This window comes from Typopeltis vanoorti, chromosome 1, assembly GCF_054136105.1.
Source record: "Typopeltis vanoorti isolate ZY-2024b chromosome 1, IOZ_Tvanoo_1.0, whole genome shotgun sequence".
NCBI classification, from domain to species: domain Eukaryota; kingdom Metazoa; phylum Arthropoda; class Arachnida; order Uropygi; family Thelyphonidae; genus Typopeltis; species Typopeltis vanoorti.
This window is the reverse complement of record NC_143549.1, coordinates 183,126,472-183,146,875: the sequence shown is the minus strand read 5'-3', so window position 1 is coordinate 183,146,875 and position 20,404 is coordinate 183,126,472. Positions and strand designations below refer to the sequence as shown.

Genomic DNA, 20,404 nt, shown 5'->3' with positions numbered 1-20,404 from the left:
ACCATGTTCCTACATAAAGTTGTGCACAAATTCATATGAAAAGAAGAAACAGGAAATAAGAAAAGTCTTATGTTATTGTTGATAGTGATATCCTTACCAATGCAAGATACAAGAATATGTAGGGGATTTAAAACAGGAAGTAAATACTATTTTAGTTTTTGTGCAAATTAAAAATGAGTATCATATTGAAAAGAATAATATATACAAAAGTTTTATAGAGAATTAAAATATAGTAGCTTTCAAAGATGAACTGTAGACTATCATCATCAAATTTCTGCCATGTACCCTCAAGGGGTGTACAGGATATGATAGCACTACATGAAAAATTTACATCATTACCAACTTCCTATCTACAATTTTCCTCCAGATCAGTATGTTACTTGTCAAGACTCCAATATTATCAGATCTTATATTTCTGTTGTCTAAGGCACTTTGTACCCTATCAAACCACCTATATCTTGGTCTTCCTCTAGGTCGTTTTCCTGCCAACCTGGCAGAGAACACTTGTTTTGCCAATCTTTCCTCGCCCATTCTGTTTAAATGACCATACCACCTGAGATTAGCTCTGCTAATGCATTACTGGATGTTGACAATGTCAAGTTCTTTCCTAATATCCTCATTTTTAATATGATATTGCCACTGATGCCATCTGTTCACGCCTCTAATCTCTCTCAGGACTCTCATATCTGCGGTCTCTAGTCTTTGGTCAAGTGTTTTACTTCTGACCCATCTCTCAGATCCATAAGTTAAAACTGGTTTGAACACTGTCTTGTATACAAGTAATTCAGTGTTCCGACTAATTTCTCTCTTATTCCATATGAATTTATTCAGTTGACTTCCTACTATACCAGCTTTATTGATTCTGTTGTCTATTTCCATATTTAATTTACCATCTTCACTAAAAATCGTGCCTAAGTAGGTGAAATGTACTTGTTCCACAGGTTCTCCGTTCACAATGCAGTTGACATTTTCAATGATTCTGCCTATTTTCGTTGTCTTTGTCTTTTTATTGCAGAACTTCATACCATATCTATTACAACAGTTATTCAGTTTAGTCAAGGAATCTTGCAGACTCGTAGCGGATTTATTGATAAGTATGACATCGTCCGCATAAAGCAAAGAGCTGACATTAACATCTCCAATTTTGATATCATGTTTAATACCACTTTCCTTCATAATGTGAACCACATTGATAATGAATAACAGAGGGGATAATGTACATCCTTGTCTCACATAAAATTTAACATTAAACCATCTTCCTGTACTTCCTTCAATTCTAACTGCTGACTTACAACTCAAATAAAGACAAAGTATTGCTTGATATAATGCTCCATTGACACCATATAACTGTAGCGTATTGAATAGCTTCTCTCTTGGCACCTTATCATATGCCTTAAATGTTGAGTTTGAGTTTCCCTATTTGAGTTTTCTCTATCTTTTCCAGATAGAAAAAACTCAAATAGAGACCTTTGTTATACTCCCATGATTTCTCCACTATTTGTCTTAAAGTGAAGATCTGATCCTGACAGCCTCTATTTGGTCGGAATCCAGCTTGTTCTTCACCAAGCTTTTCTTCCACAATTCTTCTCAACCGTTTCTCAAGTATACTTGCATATATCTTACCAGGAACACTCAGTAGGGAAATACCACTGTAATTCTCACATTCAGTTTTATTTCCCATTTTTTTACATGGGTACTATTAGAGCTCTACTCCAATCATCGGGAATTCGTCCCTCTGTTCAGGCCTTCTGAACTATGCAGTGCAGCCACTGCAAGACTTTTATACCACCATAAGCATTTTTGGTCGAATATCATCTACTCCTGCTGCCTTTCCACATTTTAAGCCTTTGATGGCTGTTTCTACTTCAAGTATGGATATGTATTCCTGACTGTATGCCTTGTTGAGTGTTTTTTAACACTGTGTTATCACTGCCTGTTTCATTTAGCAATTTCTCAAAGTAATTACTCCATACTTCAAGGATATCTTTTTCTCCTGTTTTCATGTCACCTTTATCATCTCTAACTCCTTTTTTTTCTTCAATAATCTTTGTGTATTTTAGTGTACAGTTCACATCTGAGAGCTGTTCAACTTTTATTCACTTTAAAACTTTCTTACATGTTATTCTTTTCAATGTGAAATTCAATTTTATCCTGCTTAAGACTAAATAGTGAACACTTCCAATTTCAAATCCTCTGTGCACTCTGGTGTCCTGCACCAGGGAGAAAACATCACTGTCAACAATAACATAGTCAATGAGACTTTTCTTATTCCTTGCCTCTTCTCTCCATGTGAATTTGTGCACATTTTTATGTTGGAACATGGTGTTATTAATAACCAGTCCATGTCCTGAGCAGAAATCCAACAAATATTTGCCATTATTATTAGCTTTGCTCTTTTCTCCAAATTTTCCCAATATATTTTTGTATGTCTGACAATCATTTCCTACTCTGCTATTTAGATCCCCAACAAGAACCAACTTTTACTTTTTCATTGTGTCAGATGCTTTCTCTAAAGCATTGAAAAATTCCTCCACTTCTACCTTAGGCACAAATAAGTCTCATTGTCCAGTTCCCCATTCTGATATTTGCCCACATCACTCTACTTGAGACTGTCTGCCATTCAAGAAGATTAGCCTCGTATTTAGTGTTGAATACAATGGCTACTCCTTCTTTTCCTTGATTGTCATTGCCTGAATATAACATTTTGTATTTATTGCTCAGAAAGATCTCACCAGTTTTTGTTCTTTTTTGTTTCAGTCACCCCTATTATGTCGATCTGGTACTTATCTAATTCCTCAGGTAGCTCCATTTCTTGCCATTCAGGCTCTTATGTTGATAGTACCGATCTTTAACTCTGGTGATGTTGAGTTGGGGTGTGCTTTCAGATTTGTTCCAGTAGTTGACTTTTCGCTGTTCACCCTGGTTCCCTGGTGAAAACAACGGGGGTCTTGTTGTTTAACTGGGCGATGCCCCAGCCGGCATGAAATTTTACTTTTACTTAGACTACGATACTAATATTATTCAAGAAAAAAAAAAGAATTTTAAAACAAGGGCCAAGCTTTGAACTCAGTGGTATGACTGAAAAAAAGATTGATTCAAACAGGGAGGCATGTGTGGAAGCTATTTGTAAGAATATAAAAATCCAAATGTCATGGTGGACTGAAGCTAAAAAGCCACTCCTGGAAAAGAAAGTGAAAAAAGTATATTAAAAGTTCTTAGCAAGTAAGACAGTATGTGTTCTGTTAGAATACAGAGATAGTGAAGCAGTGTATAAAAGTAGCTGAACAAAAATTGTAGGACTACTTCAGTGAGAATGTAGAAGATAAACATCACGAAGGTGGCAAAATGTGGTGACTTCTGAAGAGGCTTATAAATTCAATAAAGGAATCATGTTGTAAAAGAAATCATAGATGATAAATGGCAACCAAAAAAACTGATAAGGATATTCTAAATATCTGGAGTAATTACTTTTAAAGTTTGATAAATGAAAGAAGCAGCAACAGAACATTAATAGAAAATATGCAAAAAGAATGCAGTCAGGAGTATATGGCATTTCTTATCAAATTTGGAAATATAAAAGTTTTAACAATGGCTGAACTGCATGATTCAGAAGGCCTGGTCAGATGGTCAAATTTCCAATGATTGGAGTAGGACTCTCGTAGTACTCTGCTGTTAAAAAAAGAGGAATAAAACTGAATTTGAGAATTGGAAAAATGTTGAATGGTAAGGTATGATTTATGCAAGCATTTTCGAGAGGAAGGTAAGAAAAATTGGGAAAGAACTAGCTTGGGGTTCAGCCTATATAGGGATTGAGATATGATGGAATAGTTGATAAGTGATGTAAATATAACAAGGATCTAAATTTAAGTTTTTTCTGGAAAAGGTATACAACAAAGAAAATGCACATAAATGCATGCCAAGAGAAAAACTGTTAAAGACACTACAGATATATGGCACATTTTACAAATCAATACATGATTTACCTTTAAGTTTTAAGTCAACAGTAAAAAATTGAGGGAGGTTAGGGAAGTTGGCTTGATATAAAAAAAGATAAGAGTGAATACTATCTCTACTGTGTTCATCATCTATGTGAATCACATTAAGAAGGAAAAATATTGATAGTTTAGACTGCTAAATTAATTTGTCAAAGATGGGAAGGGGATCTGGAAAGTTCTGATAAATACCTAGAATAAAAATGATATTAAAGCAACTGATATAACCATAAGAAAGAACATACTAGTAACAGAGTTATGAAGGTAACTTATATTCTTATATCCTCATACATTCTTTCTTGTGGTTATCAGTTGCTTTAATATCATTTTTGTTCTAGGTGTTTATCAAAACTTTCCAGATTCCTCTTGTATTATTATTATTATTATTAAGAGAGACCTCCAGGAAGTCATGGACTTGTTGTTGGAGGCCACATAGCACTCACACTAGATGAATTTACTAACTTCATTTTTATCTGTTTCCTAGAATGTACTTTGATAAGACGTTAGTTTCTTTTCATTGAAATTTTTTTTTGAATTGTTTCTACAACAATTTAATTGAATGCAATGTATTTTAATGCAGTTGTACTTTTTTGCTTTTAAGGTGCAGGTTAGAAATCCAGTGAAATACTATTAAGCTGAAATTATTTATTTTGTTATTCTTGTATTGTTACCTTGAAGCACTGTCATAGATTATGAAAGTTGCCTTAAACTAGACATGAATATCGGAGAAGTTTATCTCAGCTCTTTATACTTATGATAGTGTTCTCTTAATATATAATAAGTTATAGGCCTGTAACCCTTTTCCCAGTTCTTCATAAGCTTTTGTCCAAAAATTATAGATGGCAGAATAAACAATATATTAAATTTTCATCAACCAAAACAACAAGCAGGTTTCAAAACATTCTTCACAACTTTAGATCAGTTAGTAGCCTTAAAGCTAGTAATGGGGGGAAAAAAAAAAAAGAATATAATATACCAATTTCTTTGTGTTTCATAGATTATGAAAAAAAAATTCAACTCAATAGGCCTATGTAAAATGCTTTGAAGCATTAAAGCACATAGAAATAGATGATGTTTATATTAAAATATTAAGTATGAGGATTAAGTAAAATATTAAATATGAAGGGTTCAGCAGTAATAATTTTAAATGGAAAAGAAATAGAACTAAAAAGAGAAGTCAGACAGGGAGACTTATATTATCTCACCAAAATTATTTGCTACAGCCATTGAATATGCCGGAAAACTTATATTGGAAAACTGAATTGAAGAAAAGAGGACTGAATATTGATGGAGAATACCTAAGTAGTCTACGATTTGCTGATGATATCATACTAATAGCAACATCACAAAAGAACTAGAACACAGTCATTGAATGAAATTACTTGGCTATGATATGTCCACATTTGGATTACTGTGCTCAAGTCTGGGTTTCTTGGGGATAAGGAACTGGTGGTGAGGATTCAAAGGTGAGCAACCAAGATGGTGAATGGTCTATGAGGATAAGTTGAGAGCGTGTGTGCGCTGCAGAAGTTGGTTGAGAGGTGAAAAAGAAGGGATATGATAGAAACATTTAACTTTCTTTAAAGAATTTTATAGGATCAATGCAGGAGAAAATGTTTCAGCACTTGGCTAGAGGGAGCAGAACAAGGGGTCATCCCTGGAAGTTGAATAAAGGTGTGGTTAGTAGAGATGTGTGGACTAGATTTTTTGCTTGGAGAGTTATGAATAGAATGGGTTGCCAGTCAGTTGTGTGAGTGCTTTGTCTGTTAATGGATTCAAGGAGGGGTATAACAGATTGTGTGGATAATTTGAGGGAGATAGGTCTACAAATAAATACAGATAAATCAAAAATAATGTATAGTGAAAATACTCCAGAATGAAAACAAATAAAAATAGAACAAAGACAGATTGAAATAGTGAGTTCATATAAATATCTAGAAAAAAATCATTACAAAAACCATAAACTTCATAATGAAATTTCAGCTAGAATAACAGCAGGATGGAAAACAATTTACCCGACCTCCTAAAAAGAAAGATCTACAACCAGTGTATACTCTCGACACTTACTGTGTCTAATGTGTTCTTGCTTGCGGTGAAACAGGATGGACAATCCCTATACGTAAGAAAAAACACATTAAATATAACCATTATGGTGAAGCAGGCCTCTCAGACCACGCGCTCAACACCTTACACCAAATCAACTGGAAAAGCACCCGCTCTTTACACCACACAAAAACCTGGTATGAAAGGAATTTAAGGAAGCCTGCGAAATCCTGATAAACAACCCAAATATCAACAACAAAGATGGCATGAAAATTCCAAGGATCTAGATGGCACACATTCAGCCTACCTAATATATAAGATCCAACATAAGTCAGGACTCTAGCCAATCTTCAGCTAGTATTAGAAACCATTCCATACCAACTGGCTGGAATGTACAAGTATAATCATGATGTTAATATATGTATATAGATAGATACTTGTTGTGCCTAATGTATTTCTACAACCAACAGATAACACTAATAATAGGACGCTAGCGTTGATGTAAAAAAATTTTTTTTTTCTCACCAGAGGTCAGGCCAACATTTGTTGTAGCGGTTGGTCAGTATCTTTAACAAACCAGTTTGAATGTAGTGTAGCTTGTTTTCTGTATATAGTCGTATGCTCCAGAAGATGACCTTAACATAAAGGTCGAAACGTCATATGTAGATTTTAGTTATATTAAACTAAAGTTTTTATTCAAACACGGTAGTTGTCTCCATAATTTTCAAAAATGCATTCGGATCACCGTGTAAGCTGAAAAGAAAGGACATGAAAAAAAGACACATTTTGGGAATAACACAGATAAAAACACCTTGATAACGAAGCAAACAAAAGTAATAGACATTGCATTGCATTAGTAACAAAAGGCAACAATTTTGTTGCTGGGCAGGATATTATGATAATGCTTGACAACAAATGGTCAAAGAAAACAACAGATTGGACACTAAGAACTGATTATCAGAAATCAGGTAGATCAGCAGTAAGATGGCATGAGGAGATAAATGTCAGTAACAAGATATTATGGACATTTATGGTGTAGAGATGCCTAAGATCTGCCAAAATGAAAGAATCATGGAGAGGTATTCATCCAGCAGTGGACTTAAGAAAAACTTCAATGAATGTTAATTTAAATAAATCCAGTACAAATTTTCAGGTTCCTCAACCAAATTGAGTAACTGCTGTAAAAAATTTATCACAGAAAAGCAGCAATAAAAAGATGAAAACTATAAAATAGGCAGAAACATGGAAATGCGAGTTGTGTTCTGAATGCAGTAACCTGTAACCTGTAAAACAAGTAAAATGTTTCACCTATTGATATATGAGCCTCCATAGCTCAGTCAATATAGACGAAGCTTGGTCGGTAAGACCTGGGTTAGATTTCCATCAGTGATGCGAGGAACCTTTATCTGGTCTCTTTCGGCTAAAGGTGAGTTAGCTGGTCTCATATGGAGGTAGGGGATATTTTCACCCAGAAACTCGGGTTTTTCGTCCCCCAGAACAGGCAAACCAACCTGTGAACACACACATCTACAGACATAGGACACAGCAGGAGGCATAGGACTGACCACCTTATCCTCGATGCGGTAGCAGTTAAATGTAGAAAAGTCCTTGTTACTGCAAGTCCGTTAATGTGGAATAAGAGAGAAATTAGTAAAAACTGAACTAGCTGATATAAGATAGTGTTCAAATAAATTTTAACTTAAATATCTGAAAACGAGGTTAGAAGTAAATCATTCGATCAAGGACTTGAGACTACAGATATGAGAATTATTTGGAGAGTGAACAGAATGCATCAACAGCAGAATTATATTAAAAATGAAGATATTAAGAAGCAATTTGACATTGTTAGCCTTCAAAAATGTGCAAGTAGAACTAATCTAAGGTGTCCTGGTCAGTTAAACAGAATAAAAGAAGGGAAAAGTTTGCAAAACAGGTGTTTGATGCCAAGCTAGGAAAAAAAGCCCAAAAGAAGAAAAGATGTAGATGGATTGATGCCCTTAGAAGACTAAAATATAATATGACATTATTGAAGTTCCGAGAAAGTAATAAGGAGGAAAATTTAGGAAGTATCCTTAATCACACTCCTTGAGGAACATATTAGAAATTTGAGGTTTTTGCTGTCTTCACTGACAATTATTCCGAAGTAGCTGGAATTGTATTGTTCTACACATTTATGCCGAGAATGTTTTCTTTCTGTTTCCTTAACTATTCACAAAATCATATCTTATTAATGCTGATTTCATACCAAGTGTTACTGTATGAAAATGGTATGTTACTGCAGGTATTTAATTTAGTTTAAAAAAAGCATATCGAAGATACAGATTTCAAAAGACAGCATCAATCTCAAAAATAAATTCCAGTGATTTTTCAATATCAGTATAGATTAAAGAACTGAGCTTAATACTTCTAGTTTTCATAATGGGAAAAAAAAATAGCTTTTAAAGTTTTCTTAATTCTTTAGGGAAGCTGTCCAGTAAAATTGTCACTCATTAAAATCTATATTATTAGAATCAATCTAATATGCTTCTCAAGATAAAACTTGTGCATATAGTGATGACATTTGATTAATAATCATAAGTTTTGGTTACTATTTCAGAAAACTTAAATTCAGTGATTAGTATTTTAAATTAACACTGGAATGTAATAATGCATATAAGATTTGAATGCATGGTACAGTTACTTAATTCAATATTTGAATTGTGTGGCTGAAACTATATTGTAATTTTTCAAATGAAATTTATATAAATTCCCCATATTGTATTTAATTTTTTTGCTTGTCTTTTGGTTCATGAGAGTTGTGGAAAAATATAATCTCTAGTTAAAAGTCTGATTCTCACTTCATATCTATTACAAATTACAATACACTTATAGTAATATTTGTATTGGACAAAATTAACCTTCCCCCCCCCCCCTCAAATATAATATTTCATCATTTTGTTTTATCAATCATAACTTTCATTTTTTTTTTTTCTTTAACAGATAGAAAACAATGGGTTGCTATTGGAGTGTTATCTGGAATGATGGTGGTTGTAGTTGCCCTCCTCTTTGTGTTTTGAATAATATATTTGGAGGGTATTTATATAAAACAGCTTTAAACATATGCCATTTATCAGTTTGCCAACATACAATGGGTCCAATCAAATCCCTGTTGAAGGAAAATATAGATGATAGAAAAACTCTTTCCTGTATAAATGACAAGCTTATTTTGGTTGACCATTTCATAAATAACATGCCACAAAATTAAGTATAATTTTGTTCATTAAAAAAACAACTAATTTTATTGCATTTGTACAGTCTTCCTGCATGTGGAATAACCTACATTTATTTTTTCTTTTGTTTTAGTGTGAATTTAAGTCTAGCACATTTCATCATTCATCATACCTTTCTTTCCACTCCCTATTGACTTTAAAAAATTGCATCTCATATACCAAAGGTGCCTCAAAATGTCATAAGAATTATTTCTCCCCTATTTTATCCTACTATATTTGTAACACGATTACTTTTTGCCACTTTGATGGTTGCAGTAGACATATGCCCAAACCTACAGGTTCATGTATATTTACTAAAGTAAAATTAAAACTTTGATGGTCACTGGCAATATATGTTGCTGAAGAGAAGGCAACAGGTTCAAATGACAGGAAGGTATTTCTTTAGAGTCAATTCCTGACTATGAAAGTGTTAAAATGCCAATTTATTAATCATTTTATTTGGAAAATTACCAACCAGTATGTAAAGTCCTGTGCATATGCATTTTGCAAATGTAAATACAACGCAGTTTTTAAATATTAATAACTTTTTCTTGAAGAATCATTGTATAACTTTTAATCCATTTTTTATTAATATATAAAAATCACATGATTAGCAGCTATTTTTAGCTTTTCTCTAATTTATTTATTATACAATAAATTTTTATTGAATTATTTCTGAATTATTTAAAAATATATTTGTTGGTTTAAATTTAGGGAATGATATGTAGCTGCATAGCAGCTGGAGTGAAATAATGTAATGAAAATGTAATGTAATGATTGATGTAATGAAGTATTTCAATGCAAGTTTTCATATTTTTTAGAAAAAGCATTCTGTATTAAATGAAACCAATGAAATTACTATCAGTACCAGTTTATCTCCCTGATCCAGTACAGAAGTGAATAGAGAGCATCCTTTTGTTCTTGTGCAATAGTTTCTGGTTTAAGAGTAGTTTTTTTATCATAACACAGAAAATTATAAAATTATTTTGAGTATGGTTTAATAATGTGTTATGGAAAATGTCAATAAATTCACTGAAAAGTATTTGGAACATATTTTACTCTTCTTAGAGCAGACATACAAGTGGACTCACTTGTTCACTGCAATAACTACTAAAAACTTCCAGCCAAACTTTATAGCATTAATGTTATTCTAAAGAAATTTACTATAGCAAACCATCCTGTGGACCTGAGTTTGTTATAGTGAAAGTTAATTGTATGTAATAAGTGTATGATAATGTGGAAGATTGATGTAATTGGATGCTCATGATAATATGTTAACTGACTTTTATTATCACAGTGGGTGACTGCTTCATTTATAGTTTTGGAACTTCATATTAATAACATGTAGTGGACTCTCACTACACAGAAGCTGTAGGGAACCAAAAGAATAGTTTGTTGTAGTTAATTTTCTTTAGAATAACATTGTGCCTTATAAGGCTAGGTCAGACTTTTTGATTATTTTATTGAATAAGTTGTTTGTTATCACAGTGTTATGCTGTAGTGAGAGTCAGCTGCATTTGATAAACGTTTCATATGATTTCATTATAAATATTCTTCGTTTCATTTTAAAAGCTAACATCCACATATTAAAATTCAGTAATTGTGAAGATAGAAGTCTACATTGAATACAAAACTGATAATTTTTTTCAACAGTAATTATCTTGTATATTAAACAGCTATTACATATATAAAGGAATGGCTAAGCCTGATAACATGAGCATTCATTATTAATGCTTTGCTGGTTGTCTAATTTTCCATTAAAATTTACTTTATGATATTTTAATAATTGAGTAATTATGAAATCTGCATGAAACTAGTTGTGATAAGCTTTTAAAAAGAGTTGAAACTGTAGGCATAGGTTTCTGTGGTTTAGCAGTTCAAAAGAAAGATTTCGGTATTGGAAACATATGTTTACTAAGATAAATAAAGATAAACAAACCGGACAGGTAACTAAAAGTTTAAACACAAGAAATGAGAAATTACTCAATATAGTCCATTAGATGTTGTTGCAGCAGTCTAACTGTTCATCAAATTAATTTTACCACACATAGGAAAAACAACATCATTCATTAAGAACAATGTACATTTCATTGAGAAGGTAAAGGATGTATACATAGAGCCTTCAGACATCCTGGCAAGTTTGAATGTAGTCAGCCTTTTTACAAATGTTCCCAGAAATGAAACAGTGAATCTCCTTGAAGATCTTATTCCACCGGACATTGTAGAACTATATAAACATTGCATAAAAAATACGTTTTTCATGTATCAAGATAAATTTTGGGAACAAAAAGGACTGGCAATGGGCTTTCCCCCCTCTCCCCAGCTTTAGCAAACCTATATATGGAAAATTTTGAAAATAATACATTAAACAACTACCATAAAAAACCGAAAATTTGGCTTCGTTATGTAGACGATATTTTCATCGTATGGCCTGGAACAACAGAGGAACTCACTGCTTGTAAAGATTATCTTAATCTGCACAACAACATAAAATTCATTTTAGAACAGGAAGAACATAAAAAAACTACCTTTCCTTGATATCCTAATAGAAATCAGTGAAAAAGAAAACAGATTATCTTTCTTCATTTATAGAAAACCCACCAACACAGGAAGATTTCTTAATGCTGCCTCACACCACCACCCCATGCAAAAAATAGGTTTAATAAGAACCTTGAGGGATAGAGCTTACAATATTTCCAGCTCAGAAGAAAAGCAGAATGAAGAATTACATTATTTAACACAGATCTTTAAAAAAAAATGGCTACCATACATCAACAATGTTACAGACAAATTGGCCAAATTGCTATACAAGCATAACATTAAAGTAGCTTTTCTACTGCTAGAAAAAAAATCAAGATTTTTACATCCCCCAAAACCTTCGCATTACCCTTTAAAAAACCAGGTGTCTGGTAGCATCTGCATAGGCCAGACGAGGAAATTCATATGAACGAATATCAAAAAGACATAGAAAAAAGGAGAGAACACAAATCAGGCCTAGCATCCCTCATAACTTCCACCGCGATAAAGCATTCATAAAAAATATACCCAAGTCAGGACCTTGGACAGAGTGAACGTGAACAACAGAACGTAATGACATCCACTATTGTTTAAACATAGCATGCATTAATGTATGTATAGATTCCACATTCGGGTTTTTTAATTTGATGAACAGTTAGACTGCCATAACAACATCTAATGGACTATTTTGAGTAATTTTTCATTTCTTGTGTTTAAACTTTTAGTTACCTGTAACCCCTTAAGATGCAAGTCAAATGGCATATGAAACTTGTCGGATTTGTTTATCTTTATTTATCTTATTAAACATGTGGTCACAATACCGAAATCTTTCTTTTGAAGAGTTGAAACTCTTTATTGGCACTGACTAGGTAATGTAACTAATGGAGTGAATTGTAGCAGAGGAGCCACAAAAAACATCTGAAATAATTTAAATAGAAATTTTTGGAAATTGAATAATGTTGAATCATTGGAAAATATCATTAGTATAATTTATATACTAATGATATTTATATATTATATAATTTCACACTTGTGAAAGGTTTTAAAGAAAAATAAAACCTTTCACAAGTGTGAAATTTTAATTCACACTTTTGTGAAATTCTGCATTAGATAAGAATTGAAGATGAGTGTTTGCAAGGTGTTTAGTTATGGGGACATCAGTTGGTATCACAACAAAGTGATTTGTAGTTATTCCTTCTAATTTCCAGACTTGAGAGAGATTCTCTGTGACTGACCATTCTATATTAGTGTTACTACATTAATAAAGGGTATTTAAAATATCTCATTTTGCTGTATAAATTCAAGAATATAATCTACTAGTTGTGATATTTTAAACCATGAAAGTAAGATATTCCCTTTTTTAATCATGACACATTTTTTTGACAATTTCTTGTTAAGTATAAAGATGTCATCTTGCTGGTGTACACCTCTGTATCATGTTGTCTAGATCTCCATTGCAGTTGAGATTGGTGTCCCAAAATAAAGAAGAATATTGCATTCTCATCACTGAGAGGCTAGTTCCATTAGAGATTTTGAAACCAACTTGGCAGAATGGCATTATACTGCATATTCCTTTATTTGTATTTATGATTTTAAGCAGGAATAGTAGCCGAATAACTTGTGAATATTATAGGCTGTAATTCAAATAAAAGTGAGAGCTGGGGGGGGGTGGATGTAAAGACCATGTAGATTGATTTCATTGGGTTAATGGTGATAAATTATGTTTAACAGCTTTGATTGTTAAAATCACTTGAGCATGATTTGTGGAGTATAATTGGGAAAACTGGGAGATGATATTTTTTAACTTGTGTAGTGTGGCATTTTTAATGTAATTTACAGACTAAATATGCTGAGTTCGTCTATTTCATATGAAAAGTAATTTCTTATGAGCTGAACAAGATATACTGTTCTGTTTGGAGTGCAAGTAGTGACACTGGTATCATGGACACACAATAACATAATGGATTATGAATGCTCCTTAGCCCTGTCACAGTTGGTACTTCAAACTGTAAACATTTTGTCTGCAAACTTTTATAAAGTTTAGGAACAAATAGTCACTAATGATATACTTTCTGAAATAAAGTACATTATGTTTGCTGTATTTATTAGTCAATATCATAATTAGACATATCTGTTAAAGATTTGTTTGTGCATACCCCCCCCCCTCCAGCTAAACATGAAGCTAGGAGAGGGGAGGTATGCTTATATTAGAGGGAGAATCATTGTGTATTTTAAACACAGGGAACTTATCTCTCATCTCATGCTATCACATTTTTATACTTGTTAGGACTTGCATGCTGTCATTACACTTACATACATATTCCACAGTTACTAATATCCTCAATATACTATACAGTAGTACTTTCTGATTTTCTTAGGCCATCTTAGTTATACATTAAATCCAAGTTAATTTGACTTCAAATTGTGATATACTATTTAATCTGTAGTTGATCCCCCCCCCCCAACAGAATAGGTTTGCATGACTCATTTCCTTCAGAATATTATAACAAATCTCCAGGAAGCAGCAGACTCATTATGGGAAGTCTCATTCAATGAGTAACTTATCTGTCCTATAGAACTTGAAACTCATTCACACCCCAGCATTGCAATAGTGTATTCTACTCACCCACTACTCTGCATGTAAAAAAAATCTACTCTTGCTCCATCCCTCTCTTCTATACATTTGCACAACTTCCAGGGATGGCCTTTCATTATTCCTCCTCTCATCCTTCACTAACTTATGGAGCAATCTGAACATGAACTACATGTTCAGATTTACTAAAAAGTTAATATCACAACACGTCTTTTCTGCCTATCCTCCAAACTGTAATTTCAATTCTCTCAATCTTCCCATAACCAACATTCCAGAGTCCTGATATTGACTTAATTACTCATTTCTACACTCCTCTCCTTTACAAGAGTTTCCACACCACAGTGGAAACTTAGGTGACCAGATTTGAATATAACAGTCTGTATGTGGTCTGACCATTGCTTTATACTGTAATACATCTGCCTTTTTATCTTTACTCATCAATGCGCTTCATGTTTAATTTAAATATTAAATGAAGCACTGGCCCACCTAATTTAGATTCATTTAAAGCATAAAATGTTGTAACTCACAAAAAAAATGCTTTCCCCACCTGAATTATTTCCTTTTGACCTCATAAACATTTTGAACATTTTAAAAGTTGTCAAATTTATAATTTTCAAGCATAAATTATTATTTTTAGAGTGCTGACATGAAACAAATGACTATTAAATGTCATCTTTACAAAAATCTTAAGCGATGGTAGTGCATTACTTATATACAGATCTGTGAGCAGAACTGATTCTAGTAAATAGTTCTGTCCTTTAAAACAAGTATTCTGTATTCTATTGAGCTTATTCATTTTTCATTCAAATACCAAATGTGGTTTCATTAACTGTTTCTAATTTTTATAATTCAGAATCATATTTTATTAAAATTATTTTTTTCCCATTTAGCTGAAGGTATGTAATATGAGTTTCATTTATTTGATGTTCAAAAAAACTACATGCTTCTGCATTAGACACAGCTGGAAGTGGTGCAGCATGTATTAATAAGTAAATACACAGGTATACTGCTTCCTAATGATGCTGTTTATCAATTTATAAATTTTCAATGTTAATTCTATAATAATCCATTTCTAACTTGTACGTCTCTATCATATCACCCCTCTTCTCCCTTTCTACTAGACTGCAAATTGCATCGTCTCAATCTTTCTTCATATTCAACATTCCAGAGATTGGAAACTATTTTGATCAATCGGCTCTGGATCCTCTACAACATATCTTCATTCTTTTGAAAACCAGGTGAGCAAATCTATGCATAGTAGTCCATATGTGGCTAATCAAAACCTTATACAAGTCAATGTCCTCTGCATCATTGCCAGAATTTGTTGTGTTGTCCTCACAATTTTGGCAATATATCTGCTAAATCCTTATCCGCCATCACTCCAAGATTGCTTATTTCCTCTGCCTCCAACAATATATCCCTACCTAGAGTAAATTCTACATCTTGTTTGTTCTCTAAACTTTAAAACCTTATATTTTGCAACATTCACCCATCATCTCCACTCCTGTGCCCATCCACTCTATCTATTTTATCTTGTAAGGTCACAACATCTACTCTACTCCTCATAGTTCGTCCCAACTTTTCATCATCTGCAAACAACTGTAATCCCATTCAAATTTTCTCCAATATCATTAACATACAGTTTAAACAGCAATGGCCCTAAAACAGACCCCCCCCCCCATTTTTGATACCTATTAGACAGCCAGTCTCCAATTCAATGCACTAGTCTAATGTCCAACCACAGCCACTCTAGTGTTGACTGTCAACTTATTATGTGGTCATTTATCAAAAGTCTTTGCAAAATCTAAGTATACTATTATGTATCCATCTCCCACATCCAATTCTGCTGTCACCTTATTGTAATAAGTAGATTGCTAAAACATGATCTCCTTTCAGCAAATTGGAGCTGTCCATCAAAGATAATGCCATTGTTGTCAACCCAATTCTGGATCTTGATTCTCACCAGCCTTTCCATCACTTTAACCACAACACCTAACACAGAGATTGGTCTATAATTTCCTGCTTGACTTCTGTCACCTACTTTAAGAAGCAGTACAGTCTTGCCATCCTTCCACTCCTTTGGAACTTAACCCAATGTAAGAGTCATATGAGACAGATATGTCAAGGCAGATGTTAACTCCCTGGCACATTCTTTCAAAATATACAGTGATATATCATGTCCCACAACCTTAATAATATCAAGTTTGCTTAATTCCCCATATACCTCTTGCTCACTCAGTCTCTCCTCCTTATCATTCACTTCTCCCAAACTTTCCATGATATAACATTCACAACAGTGAAAGACCTTTATGAACTGCTCATTAAATATCTCAGCTATATCTTTCACAGCAGATGGCTTATACCATTTTCTCCAGTCAGTGCCATCCTATCATATCACTTTTTTTTTTTTTGGCTACATATCAAAAAACTCTTGTTGTGTTTTATTTATTTTATTTTTAGCTAACTGCTGTTTATACTAAACTTTTGCTACCCTCCTTGCAATTGGCTCTTGCCTATTCTTTGTATTCCTCATAGAACTGATTATTGCCACTTCTTTTATATTGCTTCCATAATACTTTTTTTTTATATATATATATTGCATTAATTTCTTTATTCATTCATTTCCCACCTACCTTATTTAACTTTCTGGCCTTTGGAATACATTTAGACATTGCTTCTACTAGATAGTTCTTGAATACACAGCTGTAAGCTGTCTCAGGAGCTTCTCATAATCACAAGCCTTGTAGTTCTGCTTATACTACCCTTTCCTCATTGAAGTCCTTATATAGTTGGCAACCACCCAGGTAATCACTTCATCATAATCATTCTTACCAACTGGAGGGAGATTTGACACTTCATTTATAATAACATGCTCTGATTACCTTGATTATCGTGATGGACTTGATTTCAGTCAGGATTTCTCCATGACTGCAGGTTGTAAAGAGTCCAGCTGTTCCTGTCTTGGGCCTTTCTTCTCCATTTTCTTCTTCTACCTTTCTTAATCATCACTTCCCACCTTAAGGCTGGTCTTCCAGGTTTCCTTTTGGTATCTCTTGGATACCAGTTTGTAACTCTGACTGCCCATCTGTTGTCTCTCATTCTGATGAGATGTCTTGTCCATCTTCTTTTGCTGTTGTAGATTGCTTTTATTACATCTGTGAGTCCAGACTTCTTCCTGATTTCTGTGTGTCTTACGTGGTCTATTTTGTTTATATTGCACGTTGAGTTGTTATTAAGCTTTGTTCTTCTTTTAAAGTTGTGTTCCATGTTTCACTGCCATAAGTTAATGATGGTATGATGTGACTATTGAAAAGATGGGCTCTTATTTCTCTATCTATGTTTTGGTTGGTAATTGTTGATTTTATTTTGTTGAAGGCTATCCAAGCAGCTTTTCTTGTTGTTTCATTTGATATGTTATTATTCATTTTTTAGACTGGCCGAGGTAGTAGAGGTAATCTTCAACTTTTTCAATGGTGTTGGATTCTAGAGTGATTATATAATCTTTACAGTATTTGTTTTTCATCCATCATGTTTTGTCCAGATGTATTTCCAATCCAATTTTTTGGCAGTTTTGGCTTATGTTATTCAGCGTTGATTCTAAAAGTTTGGGTGAGTGAGATATTAATACCACATCATCGGCGAATAGTAGGATATTTAGCATTTCACCATCAATGTTTATTCTACCTTTCATGTCAGTTTTTTGAATGATTCTGTCCAGAGTAGATGTGAAGAGATTAGGAGATAAGACATCACCCTGACGTACTCAGGTGATCAGTCATTTTTCATATGGTGGATAGCCATTTTTATTTCTTCAGGTAGGACAGATGGTATTTCCAAATTTTTGTCTGGTACTGGAGCTGTGATTACTTGTTTAGATGAGTAAAGGTTCTCATAAAATGATTTTACTATTTTTTCCATTTCACCTCTGTTTGTGTGACATGTTCTGATGAGATTATCAAATCATTCAAACCCTCAATTCTCGTTTGTCCTCTGTAACATACTACCTGAGGTAGTTATCCCTCAAAAACTCAAACTATTTTTTTTACTTCCAGTTACTATCTCATCTATATTGCCATAATTAACATTACCCATAATGTGATCATCCTTTTCCCATTTGCTTGGCTAATTTGCTTATACATTTCCTGGTCACTACTCTCCATGTTGCCAGATCTATAGCAACATCCAACGAAGTATTTCATTCTATTCACCTCTATCTCGCACTATACTGCCTCAAAACTGCTACCAGTATTTCATCCTTACATCTCTACCTTGTATGGACATAACCTTTTTCTATCATCAATAGCACTCCACCTCCCTTTTTGTCCTTTCTATCTTCATGAAATATACATCATACTCTTTCATCTCTATTCCTGTCAGGATGTCATCCTCATCCAACCATGTTTCACTTATTCCAACAATTTTCGAATGAATGAACTCAATCAATGCAACCATTCCATTTCCTTTGTTTCTGATCAGAAAAATTCGTATACAAACATAGCAGGTCATTCTTGGATTAATAAGTTTCAGTGATACCACTTATTAGACATGACTTTTCCATACTTTCCTCAAGCCATTTCTCTCTTTATTCATCCCAGAATCTTCTTCAAATCCAACTGTTTTTCCTACATCCCAGGTCATCTCCTTCCCTTTTTTGTCTATACATGCATTCACATCCTCTTGGAGCATCAACCTTTCTCATGCTGTGTTCCTCTGTCTACCCTGAGTCTCCTGATTTCCCTCTTTGTCTTGCACACTTGTTCTCTCATTCTCTACACTCATTTTACCTACTTCTTCTTTCATAAGCACCACTTTAATCTCTCCTTCCTTATTCTCCTGCTCTTTCACATTGCTTCTTACTTGTTCAGATTCATTCTTTGCACTCATTACTCTCCCTTCCAGCAGCAGTCTCTCTAAATGACTCGCGCCAAAACCATTCGAATGCAATCCATTACTCTTATCCAGTTCAATTCTTCAACTCATTCCACACATTAAAAAACTGCACTTCTTTCTCTTCACACATTTCTACTCTCAGACAGAAGTTTTGGAGGAAAATCATAGTTGATTTTTAATTGATAATTGAATGTTAATAGCATTACAAGAGAAATACAGAAAGTGCTCTTCATTAAAAAAATACTTTTTTTCCTAATAGATATATGCATTTTCTTCAGTTTTATTAACGATTAAATTTTAAAATCAAAGCATATATGATGGATTAAGAATGGAATCTGAAATATTAATTTAACTTGTTTGTTTAATTAAAATACTCTTGTTGGGAATATTTTAATTAAATTCACTAATTCCAAGTTTAATAGCAGTAGAATTTAATTAGCATCATTATTAAAAGGTCTCATCCAATTCAGATGTTTCTGTTAATATTGTAATATTTGAAAATAAAATCTTGTTATTCAAAACCATATTGTTAACAGCATATATGAAAGTACTTATTGCAAATAATTGTTATACAACAATTGCAGCATGTTATAAGAAATGTGCCTATTTATGATTCACAAATCATATTTTGTTCTTGTTCATATTTATGTTTGGAATTGCATGAAGCATATAAAGTCTAATTTTAGATAGATTTATATACATAATGGAAAATATATTTGAACAAATATATCAATTTGTTACATATATTATAGAATTACTGTTAGCTTAAAACAGATTGTAATATGTTTTAGCAGTAACAGAATATTTTGTTCTTGACATTGTAATATCTTAATAAGAATTATATAGGTTTATCATGATTTTATTAATCTAGAAGAAAATAATTGTTTTTTTTTTTATTATTTTTTCAAAACTAATATAAATAATGTTTATATTTTTTGTATGTTTTGGTATTTGGTGGTATAGTGATTTCTTAATTTATATATGTATATATTAATTTCAAGAATGGAATTAAGAAATAATGCCAAGTTTGTTTTATTTAGTGCATAAGAATTCTTATGAACTGAATATAAGGATAATTTATAAGTTATTTGGTTTATATATGAAAAATGCATTTACATATT

At 32.9% G+C, this 20,404-nt stretch overlaps 1 protein-coding gene across 3 annotated transcripts in view; it reads left to right on the top strand.

Annotated features, from left to right (window-relative positions):
• The window catches only part of LOC150110691 (syntaxin-6-like), a 136,023-nt gene extending 126,708 nt beyond the window's left edge, over positions 1-9,315 (top strand). For all 3 annotated transcript variants that reach the window (XM_090395680.1, XM_090395671.1, XM_090395662.1), the window contains one exon: positions 9,015-9,315. In XM_090395680.1, the coding sequence (XP_090251806.1) occupies positions 9,015-9,091 (77 nt within the window). In that variant the 3' untranslated portion in view covers positions 9,092-9,315. The remainder of the gene's footprint in view (positions 1-9,014) is intronic.
• Positions 9,316-20,404: the final 11,089 nt, after the last annotated feature.